This window comes from Temnothorax longispinosus, chromosome 6, assembly GCF_030848805.1.
Source record: "Temnothorax longispinosus isolate EJ_2023e chromosome 6, Tlon_JGU_v1, whole genome shotgun sequence".
NCBI classification, from domain to species: domain Eukaryota; kingdom Metazoa; phylum Arthropoda; class Insecta; order Hymenoptera; family Formicidae; genus Temnothorax; species Temnothorax longispinosus.
Window position 1 is genome coordinate 22621332 of NC_092363.1, and position 12616 is coordinate 22633947.

General features: G+C 35.4%; 1 protein-coding gene across 4 annotated transcripts; it reads left to right on the plus strand.

Annotated features, from left to right (window-relative positions):
- The first annotated feature begins 2627 nt into the window (after window positions 1–2627).
- LOC139814232 (aminopeptidase N) lies at window positions 2628–11699 on the plus strand. Of its 4 annotated transcripts, none has more exons than XM_071780346.1 (15): window positions 2628–2912; window positions 3345–3449; window positions 3539–3798; window positions 4118–4312; window positions 4571–4711; window positions 4884–5219; window positions 5297–5447; window positions 5636–5762; window positions 6029–6119; window positions 6400–6583; window positions 7666–7876; window positions 8157–8434; window positions 8857–9110; window positions 10018–10194; window positions 10602–11699. In XM_071780346.1, exons 2-15 carry the CDS (start codon window positions 3366–3368, stop codon window positions 11095–11097), a joined length of 2985 nt encoding a protein of 994 aa, XP_071636447.1. In that variant the 5' UTR covers window positions 2628–2912; window positions 3345–3365; the 3' UTR covers window positions 11098–11699. The 4 variants fall into 4 exon arrangements, with proteins under 4 accessions (XP_071636447.1, XP_071636446.1, XP_071636449.1 ...); XM_071780345.1 differs by having other exon boundaries at window positions 2628–2867; XM_071780348.1 differs by having other exon boundaries at window positions 2629–2867; window positions 8857–9056.
- The last annotated feature ends 917 nt before the right edge of the window (window positions 11700–12616 follow it).

The following is a 12616-nucleotide window of genomic DNA, read 5'->3' on the forward strand; positions in this document are numbered from 1 at the left end:
GTTTCGCTCCTTATCCTTATGCGCTTCTGCCATAATTCGCGATTAGAGCCGCTATCGGAACTTTTCTGCGCGCCTTGCAGCCTTCTCCCCTTTGTCGTGACACGTGGAACTAAGTCCAGTATGATAACACAGCATCACACAATATGATACAAAAGATAAAGTTGACCAGCTCAATAAGTTTTTTCCTTAATTTTCACAAAATGTAAATGATGATTAAAAAGAGGAGTTAAACAGAAGACCAAAAAGAATATTTAAATAACGTACAAGAAAATAATTTTATTATTTGTGATAAATATTTTTTGTTATAAAAACAACACTTATTGCTAGTTGTAACTAAAAACAACATTAAAATATTGCTAAATAATACTATTTAAACAATTCTGCTTTATTATCTTTCGTAACAACAGTTTTTCTCCATAAAGCTTTTCTATATTTTCTTTATACAATTTTTAATACTTTGAGCATGTAATGTATATAGTATATTCTTCAAATATTTGTTATCTATTTTTTTCTGATTACTCTATATTAGACATTTAACAAAATTAAATTAAGTTATCACATTTTCAATTTGCAGCAGTAATACTAATGCAAGATGTTCATATAGTTGAAGTTTGGAGAGTTCTTGAAACAAAAATTAAAAACTTTTAGCGTTATATTTAAAAAATTATAAAAAAATACATTTATATATATATATATATATATATATATATATACATACATATATATATATATATGTATGTATATATATATATATATATATATATAAACATAAAATAAAATTTTAACAAATAATTAGTTTAAAATTAATAAAGAAATAAAAAACAATAAAAGAAGTAGCAGAATAAAATTTTTATATAAACGGTGATTCCGTGATTCAGTGTTTTATAATAAAATATATAAGATTGAAACTAAATTTTCCATCTGCAAAAATTAAACAGTTTGTTTAACAGTAAAAATCTGGAAGTGCTCCGATTAGTTCAAAGAGCATGTTCCGGACCTCGACTGTCAACAAACTATTTTTTCTTGTTATCCTCTATCTTATAGAGATTGTGTTCGTGCACTTGTATATTTTGCCACAAAACATAGAATTCACCGTGTGTTTTCTTAAAAATTTCATTCTGCAACCTTTTTTGTCTTTTGTTATTTGTTTATTAATTTTAAATTTATTTTTTTTGTTATAATTTTATTTTTTTATATACAGGGTGGGTGGTAATTTGTAGTACAACCGAGAACAAGCTTATGGCGGTAATGCATCCGCTGCAGCTTGCTACTATAAACAACGCAAAAATTCATGAGTCTGTAATTAAAAAAGCACAACTTTGTATTCAACAAGAAGGCCAACAGTTTCAATAGTTTCTAAAATAAATTTTAAAGTAAGAAATTAAAAGATTCATTATTACTGATATCTCCAAACAAAAACACAAACATCAGAAATAACAGTCTATATAGCGAGATCCTTTAGTCGAGATATAGTCAAGTGTAAGGTAAAGGTATCAATACCCGGACACTCTTGAGCATAGAAAATGTACCGATACCTGGACACGTATCTGTGTCTGGATACCTTTAAAAAAATATAAATTTATGAAAATAAACGTTTGGATATTATAACTGAAGTTTCAAACCACAAGAAAAAATACTTTTATCTTTGATTTTAATTCGCGTTATACTTATAAATAATAAAGGTGTCCGGATATAGGTACATGTCCGGGTATTGGTACCTTTACCTTATTTCATAGATTTTCAAAGTCGTTTATTTCGAAAACAAAGCCTCATACGAAGCCTACGAAAAAAAATTATTCTATTATAATTTCGATTATTTTGGAACGAGGAATCACCTTAGTCCCGGTTGTACTACGAATTACCACCCACCTTGTATAAATATTTATCTTTTTATAGTCCTTTTTAATTAGAGCGTATTTTTTAATTTTTGCTCCGATTTCAAGTACATATAGATGTCTCCCAAATTTCATTGTCAATATTCTTCTAAAATATATAAGATATCATACAGATGACATTGTCGAATTCGTATAGCCGTCGCGTCCTCGATTATAGCTTCAAACTAACCCAGTTATTGCGCGAGAATCCCAGCGAGAGAAGAACTAGCGAACAAAAACACTCCATCAAGTTCAATTAAGGCGATATGGTATCGTAGTCCAAGTGCACATTGGGCTTGGTCCGGGGTCGGTACCAGGAGCCGGCACGCAGATCGACGGCACGTGTCATCGGCGATGACGACGTAATACAGACAAGTACGCACGCTGGCACGGAGTGAGTCCAAAGGGGAGCACAATGGCGCCAAGGTCCTTGCAACAAGCGATGCTCGAGACGCACTTTGTTCCCCCATTTGATGGTCGACACCGTTGACCGCAGATTGGCCGTTGACGTCGTCGTCTCTCTTCGTCGCATCCGGATTGACTCCGGCGCGATTAGGCTCCCCTTCAGCAACACGACGGCCGCGATCGTCAAATTGAATAATGGATGGACGATCCCCCCGGCCGATTTGCCCTAAGTGGATCTGAATCCGATTCTCGGGGTGTTACATCACGCGGGACTGGCACCCGGTGCGTTTTTCCGCGCGTTTCCGCCGCTTTTTGGCGCACCAAGCCGCGCGAACGTGGAACCACCCAGGCGACAGTTCGCCCGCGGCCACGCTATCACGCGGTCGTTCCAGAAATCCTCCCGAACTCGTCTCTTCCCAGAGGAAGTCGCCTCTTTTTAAAGGGGTATCAAGGTCAACCGGCGCGGCGCGGTGCAGCGGTACCGCGGTGATATCCGTGTAAGCTCTTGGTAAACCGCGATCGCGCGCCGCTGACAGATCGTCCTCTGCGTCCCTCAGGCGTGCACGCCTGCCGCGAGGATAACACGCCGTAAGCACCCGGAATCGATTAAGCCGCGATTCTCCATAACGCGAAGTAAATCCTTTCTACGAAGTGTCAGAATACTCCATTCATGGAAGCAGTACAAAATTTTATTAAGATTATACAATCGAGAAGTGCAAGGCTAATTTGATCCACCTTTTTAGATTTTTGAAAAAATTTAATTTTCTCCAAGTTTTTAAGAAAGGACTATTACACTCTTCAATTAGCACAATGTTACTTTATTTTATCTCCAATTTATTTTAATTACGTTAATTTAGCGACGCGACGATGAAATTAAAAATTAAAAATTTATAATTTATTCTTCTGAGCTTAATATATTAATTTTATCGAGTTCTTAAAAAGATAAGAAATCTTGACTGTTGTGGCACCGAATTTTTTACTTGACTCCAAACTGCTTTCTACCGAATTAACTAAGCAAGTAAACGTTTAAATAATTTTACATTGAATACCAACTACAATATTCAGGTTCACTCTGTGCCATTCACCATGATGTGGACAACGTTGCTGTCGGGACTCGTTCTACTGTCGGCGATATCGCCCGGTCTTCCTCGAAGCATTAGTGATACCGAAGTATAGTGTCAACGAATTAAAAAAAAAATCTACCGTAATCACGGTAATCCAACTGTCGGATATAAAAAAAATTGCTCGTTTGATCGCAGGGCCGATGGAAGCGCAGTATCGACCTGAACGATATCTACTACACGAAAATGCGTCAGTATAGATTACCTAACGAAGTTAGGCCGACCAGTTACCACGTGGATATCAAAATACCCTTCATCGAGAGCAATCGGTTTAACGGTCGTGTCAAGATCAATTTCACCGCGTACGATATCAGCGACAGAATAACATTGAACATCCATCCGAATCTTGAGATTTCATTAGTCACCATCAGACTAATTAAATCACCGACTGATGAAGCGTAAGCAGATGAAATAATTAAACTAACACATAATTAAACTAACACAAAAATTTCGTAGTTTAAATATAAAATGCTATTTAGTGATTTAACTTTTTGCGCAAAGTGTACGCATTTTTACAGCAGCAATTCTTATAATTCCTAATAATTCTAATAATTTCTCTCAACTAGAATTCTAGTAATTATTGTTACTAGTTGCATTCTCATATAATGATAATAGCAAAACTCAAATACATTTCCTTATAATTTGTTTGTTTATAACAATGAGCTTCGAAATCCTAATAAAATCTCACATTCTGTCAATGTTTGACATGTGACACAGGACGCCAGATGAGTACTTTAATATCGCAAGGACCGAGCGGCAGAGTAAGAAATCTTGGTACATTATTCATCTGGAACAAATGCTGAAGGAAGGAACTTCCTGCGAAGTCGACATCACGTATCTTGGGAATCTTACACTTAACGAGACTACTGGCCTATATAAAAGCGCGTACTTGGATTCCGACGGTCGAAAACAGTAAGTACAGTAACAATTTTTTTATTAAATTTCAAGATTAAACTTGAAAATTATATACAATCAACAGACGACGGCGTGCTTCGAATTTTTCGCCAAATAACAGCATGTAATTCATAATTTACAAAAATTTAAAGACGTTTGTATGGTAATAGAACATTTTTTTGAAAAGAATATAAAGAGATTTTTTGTAAATAACGGAATAACGCAGTGAGAATGACAATGAAGTTTACGTTACTTATCTTTCTTCTCATTTTTCAGCCCCTTCATCGCCACTTACTTACAGTTAGACAACGCGCAGAAGATGTTCCCCTGCATGGACGAGCCACCCTATAAATCGACTTTCAAGCTGACTGTATCGTATCCTAAAGGCTTAACGGCACTCACGAACACGCCGGTAATGTACGTATACCGAAGACATTAATATCGAACTTTTTCACTCCCATTACGCCGGGCTGCATCGATTTCCAAGTGTAAAAAAAATATCACTTGAGTTTTATAAATTGTTAACTTCAGTTTTGGATCCAGTCTACTGATAATTAAATATTACTTTTAATTTTTGTCTTCTTTTAAGTTCTCGACACGAGTCGTCCGACAAGATCGAGGAAGAGTTCGCGGAGACACCTCGAATGTCGACGAATCAATTCGCCCTCATGATCTCGGATCTGCAAAACATCGAGCCGACAAATGAAGTTAACGAGATGGATGGAATGAAGCTGCAGGTGAAGGTTTGGGGCCGTAAAGAATTCATGGAGTCGCTGGTTAATGTTCCCAACAAAGTTGTAAAAATTGTGAATTATTTACAAGATTACTTCAACAGCTCCATCGGCTTACCGAAATTGGACGTAATGGCGATTCCGCTTTACAGCATTTCCAAAGCTTCCGACAATTGGGGTCTCATGTTCTTCAAGTATATACAATTCTAATACAAGGATAATTCTACACCTCTGCGAAGTGGCATGTATAAAATAAAATATCTTCTTTCAGGGAAAGTGAACTCAGCAGCTCTCTGATCTGGACCACTACGTACGAGCTTCTCTACCAATGGATCGGTCAATCCGTTACACCGTACCAGCGAAACGACGCGCCGATTAACAAAGCTCTTAACTCGTTCTTGGCATCCATGGCGACAATCGATGTAAGTCTGCGATTTTATTTTTAATTGTATAGTGATGTCTTTTTTTTACGATTGTAAATATATTAAAGAAGCAGTTTCGTAATTATTATAAAATATTGTTATATTATAAACTCTGTGTTTGTTACATTTTTATAATAAAAATCGCGATATCGTTAATTCCAGAGAAACTAATTATGTATTTTGAACAGCTCAATCCAAACGAGACGCAAGGAAAATGGCCGATGACGATGTTGTATCCTCTATATTACGAATTTGCGCAAACGGCACCTTTCTCAAGAGTGGCTGGCATCAGGCAAGAAGCAACATGGACAAAAGGTAATTAAAATAAATTACAATAATTAAGTACTTTTATAAAACGATGAAAAGTATATTATAATTTATATATTACTCACGAAGCTAACATTCGAGGAAAAAGTTTGCATCACAATATAAAAAGAAAATTTAATTATAAACAGAAATAACAATATAAAAAAGAAAATAATTACTGACAAATAATTGTGTATTTAATTCAAGTAAAATTAAAATCTTGGGTGATTATATAAATTAATGAAACTAATTATTTCACCTTCTGAATTTTACAGCCGAGTTGGTTTTCCGAATGCTTAATTACACTCTTGGGCGCGACTTGTTCCAGAGGAGCTTGAGAAATTTCTTCCATCAGCAATCGAAAGAGTAGTAATTGCCTCCATCAATTAGTTGGGAAGCAGATTCTACAATTAGATTCGACAATTTAGCGTTTTTACATAAAACCAAACTTCCGCCTTTCCATAATACAGAAGTAAATTAAGTTTTTAAGTTTTTATCGAAGTTTGCGTAAGCAATTGAGAATTGTTCAAAGCAATTGAGATTTTTTTCAAGTTATTTTTGTTACGCACTGCTTCCCGACTATTTTTCTTCACAACAGATCGTTCGCAGACTCTATATATCTCGAAATATCGCCTTTCATGTTTAGAGATCACAGAACCTTTTTCGCCAATGATATCTTCACTTATCTGAACGACGTGGCGAACGAGACGAACAATCTGCCACCAGGTCTGACCATCAACGGCATCGCCGCTTCGTGGATCAATCGGGACAGAGTGCCGTTGGTCACGGTCATTCGCGATTACGAAACTGGAAAAATTAATCTTACTCAGGTAAGCTGGACTCAGGTAAAGCGTTATTTCCTGCAAGGACGCGCGACGCGGGAAGGCAGACGCGATTTTCGCACAGATAAAGCAACGAAGATGGCCACGTATATGCTATTTACTCGCGGTTGAAGCATTCCTCTCGTCAACGGAAGTTACATTTGTTTCAATGGCGAGAATTAACAAAGAGTAATGCGAGATCAGTAATACTGATTCTATTATGCTGAATGCCTTTATTGAATAAAATTAATGAAGAAATTATTCAATACTTCATTTATTATTTAAGAAATTTAAAAGTAAAATGCGTATATGCTAGAATAAATAAAGATGTAATTTTGATAAAAACATTAACGTATATTTTACTTTAAATAATAATATAAAATATTATTACATGATTATGCGCAACTATTAAGTTAATTGTAAAATGCACTGTTTTCTTATCCGAAACAAAATATGTTGTTTTCCGCAGAAGAAATATGAGCGTTAATAAGCTTGGGCATAAAGAAATAATGCTTGTTAACTGATTACATTAACAAGCATGTTTAATCTCCGAAGCGACACGCGTTACAATAATCGCATCGTTTCAAAGCAATAGTAAAATCAAGGATTAATGCGTTTAGTTGCGTTACATACGTGTGTTGCGCAATACTTGCAGACGCCTCGCTTCTATAGAAACACATAAATTAGTTAGAAGAAGTCGTAATTTCCATGTAATTTGCGTAACGAAATTTGTTCAACAAAAATATAAAATATATAACAGATTTAATTTGCGAATGCTCGTGAAATTCGCCCATTGGTAGACCTTTATATTTTTGGATTATAATTATATTATTAAATTGTTGGTTATCTAGTATATTATAAAATTCTTATCTAGTACATTAAATTAAAAAATTTTTAGATTATCTTATTTCAAATTTATTAAATATTTTGTCACTTTATTTTACACATAATTATTTACATAAATACTTATGGTAGATAAAAAGACAATAATATGTGAAAATTTTAATTTAAATTTTTCCTAAAAAATAAAATTTAAAAAAATTCTTATTGTGTGTATATCCACTTTCATAATATCTTGTTCGCGTTTCTAGAAAGTCTATCTGAGAGATATACCACCGCAATCGACGGCCAAAGTGTCATATCAGTGGGACATCCCGATCGTGATGCAGGCACAAGATAAATTAAACTTTAACAATACCAAACCGACCGTATGGCTGAAAAAAGAAACCGTACCGAAGAATTTCACTATCACAGACATCACCAACAAAAATAATTTTATTATTGTCAATCCCGAAGAAATAGGTAGGTGGATATTTTTTGTAATTTTTTTAACGGCAAATTGCAACATTAATGGTATTGATTAAAACAATGATTTCTGTTTCGATATATTACATTTTACATTTTTATATATATTACAATTGTCATTTAATTTCTCTGATATATCCTATAAATGTTACAGCTTCAAATATTTAAGAAAAATTTATTATCATAGATTAAATCAAGATATTTACAGATATCGTATGTCGCAAAAACGCAAAAAATTATCTTTTTCTTTTTAACAATTAGTAATATTTCTTCGCAGGAATGTTCCCGGTGAATTACGACTCGTGCAACTGGAAGATGTTGTCGCAATATCTGCGAGGGCCAAATCGTGAAAAGATACCTCCATTAACCAGGGCGAAGCTTCTGCACGACGCGTGGAACTTGGCGTACGCCGGCGAGCTGTGCTTCGGCATCGCGATGAACATGACTCTCTTCCTCAAGGAAGAAAAGAACCACGTGGTTTGGGAACCGGTATTCACAATGATTCATCATGTCGGTCGGCGGATCGAGGGCTTGGACGTATATTTAAAATTTGAGGTGAGAAAAAACGTTATTTTTTACTGATTCAATAAAGTAATAAATATTCAATACCAACGTTAAGTGGCAAAATAGAGTAGGTGTAGATAGTATCCATATGTTAACGTTAGCAGAATTCGCAGTAGACACAATCGGTGTTGACAGTATCGAACGTTTATATATTATATATCGATCACCCGAAATTAAACGTAGCACCATATTTCGCACAATACTAGTAAACTCAGTAAATGTTAACTAGCACATGTGTACACATTTGCTTTATTAACTTTAGTCTCCTTTCTTCTTCTTTTCCTATTTTTTTTATTATTATGTTTTAAAATTCATTATTTCATATATATCCAGTTTCCGACTTCAATTTATTCACTAAAAGCATCACATTTTGCGCCTTGATAAGTAATTAAATGAAATATACTTAATTTTAGGCATACATTCGAAACTTATTGAAGCCTCTCTACTTGCAACTTGGAGATAATCCAAAACCTAATGAACCTTCCTGGAGAACTCACATGCGCGGTCTTATGCAGAACTTCCTTTGCCGTGCTGGATACGAACCTTGCGTTAAGGAAGCCAGGGATCAATTCAAAAAATGGTTGACCGACGAGGAGCCGGATAAAGGAAACCCGTCAGTGTCCAAAATCGTCAAAAAGCGAATTATGACTCAAACAATTAACCCTAGGTACACACTGGGGTCTCCGGGACCCCGGTTAAATTTTGAAACTCTACCATTGGTAGAGAATAAATAAATAGGGAGGAGGGGGGGTAGATTCGCATTGTAAAAAAAATTTGAAGTTTCTTCAATAGCTAGCAACTGCCAAAGCAATCAGTTATTTGTTGGTTCTGCAATAATTAACACCTAAAGTAAATCTGTTTTGATTCTCATCGAACTTTGTTGTGCACTCAATGCACTAAACAGATGACGTAATCTATGTAAATGATTGATTTTTTTATATTTTGTATTTTTTTTCTTTTTATAAGCAAATATGTGCATTATAAAACAGAAATTTGAAAATTTGTTATTTTTGGAGCCTTGTAATTTTAATGATAATATTTCAGTATTTAAACGGCAAATTGTTTTTTTTTTTTTTGTACTTTGAAATGTGCTCTTTCAAAATCTGCAAAGTTTTCTTGATTATCTCTATTAGCAAAAAAAATATTAATTTTTTAAGCAATTAGAGCAAAATGACGTTTTCTCTACACTTGGTGATTACAATTTTTCACACGTGTTTATTAGTATTTATTATAATTTTAGTCTAATTCTGAATAGACGTACATATTTTTCAGTTTATTTACGATCTGAAGATAACAAAGGCAATCAAAATACGATCATTTTCTCAAAAGTTCTAATGAAAAATGTAGCGGGAGTTTTCCAGACCCCAGTGTGTCATCTACGTATGCGAAAAATAAATGTGTATATACCTAGGGTTAATTAATTTAATTACTCGAGAAATTTACCATATGCATACTCAACCATTTCAGTTCACGTAGTTTAATTAAAGTGTTTTAAATATACTTGTTAAAAAAATCTACGTTTTATCGATAACGGAAAGCATTATTAACGAACTCATAAGAATGACACTTTGCAGGGTCGCCAATAAATTCCTCTGCCCCGTGTTCAAATGGGGCACCGACGAGGAATGGGAGTTCGGACTGCAGCGCGTCATAAATTTCCCAAAGACCAGTCTGGCTAGGAAGCAAAACGAGCGCACCTACCTACTGAAGACCCTCGCCGGGTGTCCGAAGGATGCAAACAAGATCGAAAGGTCGGTATAGTATCACAAAATTTACGGTATTCAAAATATACAGAGCTTTCAGCTTTAAATAAATCCTCTTTCTCATAGCATACAATCAAACAAGTCGTTAAATGCAATTTTCTCGAAGTTCTCGAGGACTATTTTCCTCGTCGTTCCCGGCGAGCTTAGTTAAATGATCCATTTTACTTAAACAGAGCTCGCGCCGTTTAAGTAAAATGGATCACTTAAAAGTTCGAATACGTACGCTATTTGAATAAGAAAAAATTAAACGCAAGTGTTTGTCTTGTTAATGCAAATTAAATTTGTTCGACTATATTCTTCGTAAGACAGACGAGATAATTTCCTTGAGCAAATGAATAAATACGTTAATAATAAATAAATATTAATATCGCTTCGGTTTCGCGTCGCCGCATCAGACTGCTGCAAGTATCCGTGCTGGACCGGAATGAGAATTTCACGGACGCGGACATCCACCTGATCTTCAGTATGATGACCGGCAGCGCGACCGGCTACAAAACCCTGTTCAACTTCCTGCTCGAGCATTGGTACACCGTGAAGGAGCAATTCGGGAACAAGACCTTCCTCTGGGACGGCATCGTCAATTTCGCCACGTCGTCGTTCAACACGCAGGAGGGCTACGATATGGTGACCAAGTTCTATATCGATCACAAAGACGAATTTGAATCGGCAGACGCCATCATCAAGAAGGCACTCAGGGTCATTAATCAGGAGACTAAATGGAATGAGGAGAACGTGCCTGTGATCGATAGCTGGCTCGTGGAGAATCTACCTAAGGAGGACCTGGAGGCGATCGCGGCTTCGATCTCCGCGTCCAATCTTTCCACGACCGCCGTACCGATCAACAGTACAACGACAATCAAACAGCAAGATACGAGCCAATTCCACGGATGAATAAGCGAACTTGAGTTCGACGTTACAGCGTTCTCGATCTATAAAGATAGTATTTTTAATCTTATATCTCTTCTCTCACCTGCTCCGAGATATCCAATTTTTTTTTCTCAACCATAATTATAATTATAATGGTATCTTCGCTTGCTTGACAAATAGATAGATCGCATCGCACAATAACTTTGCTCTCTTATATCTAATTTTTATTAAAATTGATGTGGTGGATGTATAATCTGCAATGATCCTTAAATCAAACATAATGCAAGGATTTGGAAAGTCCGATCGACCGATTGGAAAACGTGACGGCGTGATTAAAAATGCGACAAATGTAACATTCCTTTTCCTCCTCTCCCCCTTTTACAGATAGAGTAATTTAGAAATGCCGATTTTGAAAAAGTAATATGTTGTATTATAGATTTAAATTTTTATTTTTGTAAAACGAATAAAGATCGACATCGCTCGTGACACATTTGTTCTACAGACGGTTGAAGAGTACGCGTTCTTCTCAGGAAAAAATATACGAAAGCATCGCTCGTAATTAAGAGATAATTTAATTAAGATTTAATGTAAAGTTTGTTTCGATAAATAAAATTAATATTATATAATGGGGTTTTATCGGGGGTATAACGTTATTTATTCGATCAGTAATTGTATACATTCCTAACACATATTTAACATGTGTTAGGAAAAACAGTCTGTAGTCGTTAATTTACGTAAAGTTATAAATGATTATTTTATATATATATCAGAGTTGTTACTTTTTAAAATTAATAACGAATAACGGTAACGATAACAAATTTGGACCTTTAAACGCATGCCGTTGTAAGTGTAGTGTATAGCCTTCTGTAATTTGTCTCAATCGTTTTAATTTCAAAATATTTAATAACAGTTCAAGGGTGCCATTATACAAATCTGCGTCAAAGTCACGTAGAGTGACTTTTAACGATCAAAATAAATAGTCTTTGTAATCGCTTCCGTATAGTTTTCCGTGCTAACTCAAATTTAAATGATACGTATATCGAGGACCAATAAAATGCATTTAACATTTCGAGTGATTCCTTTCGTGATACGCTCGCAAGGAAACACTTTTTTGTCTAGTGTTGTCTAGTAAATCTCTCATCAGCCGCTAGATGGCTAGTCATAAGGCTTCTCTGAAATCCTGACTATTTTCTCGATAATGCTTTCATACTTGTTTTATAGTATATATGCAAGTTTTTAAGAACCTTCGAACCGTACTTGTAGCGACACAGTGTATGAGCTACGGTCGAGTACGCAGACGACGTCGCGATATGTAACCATATTTTCCTAGAGTACCACATATAGCAACACTGTGTCAGGCTACAAGTATGCGACGTCGTCGACTCTAGGAGTGCCTGCAGCCGCGCCTATGGAAGAGGGTATCACAATGAAAACGATGGTTTATAATGGTTACATATATTGGAATGATACTGACTGAGAAGAATGGCGAAGGCCGACGCTTAACGTCTTCGATGAAGTAAAAAGCGTTCCACATTTTTTTTAT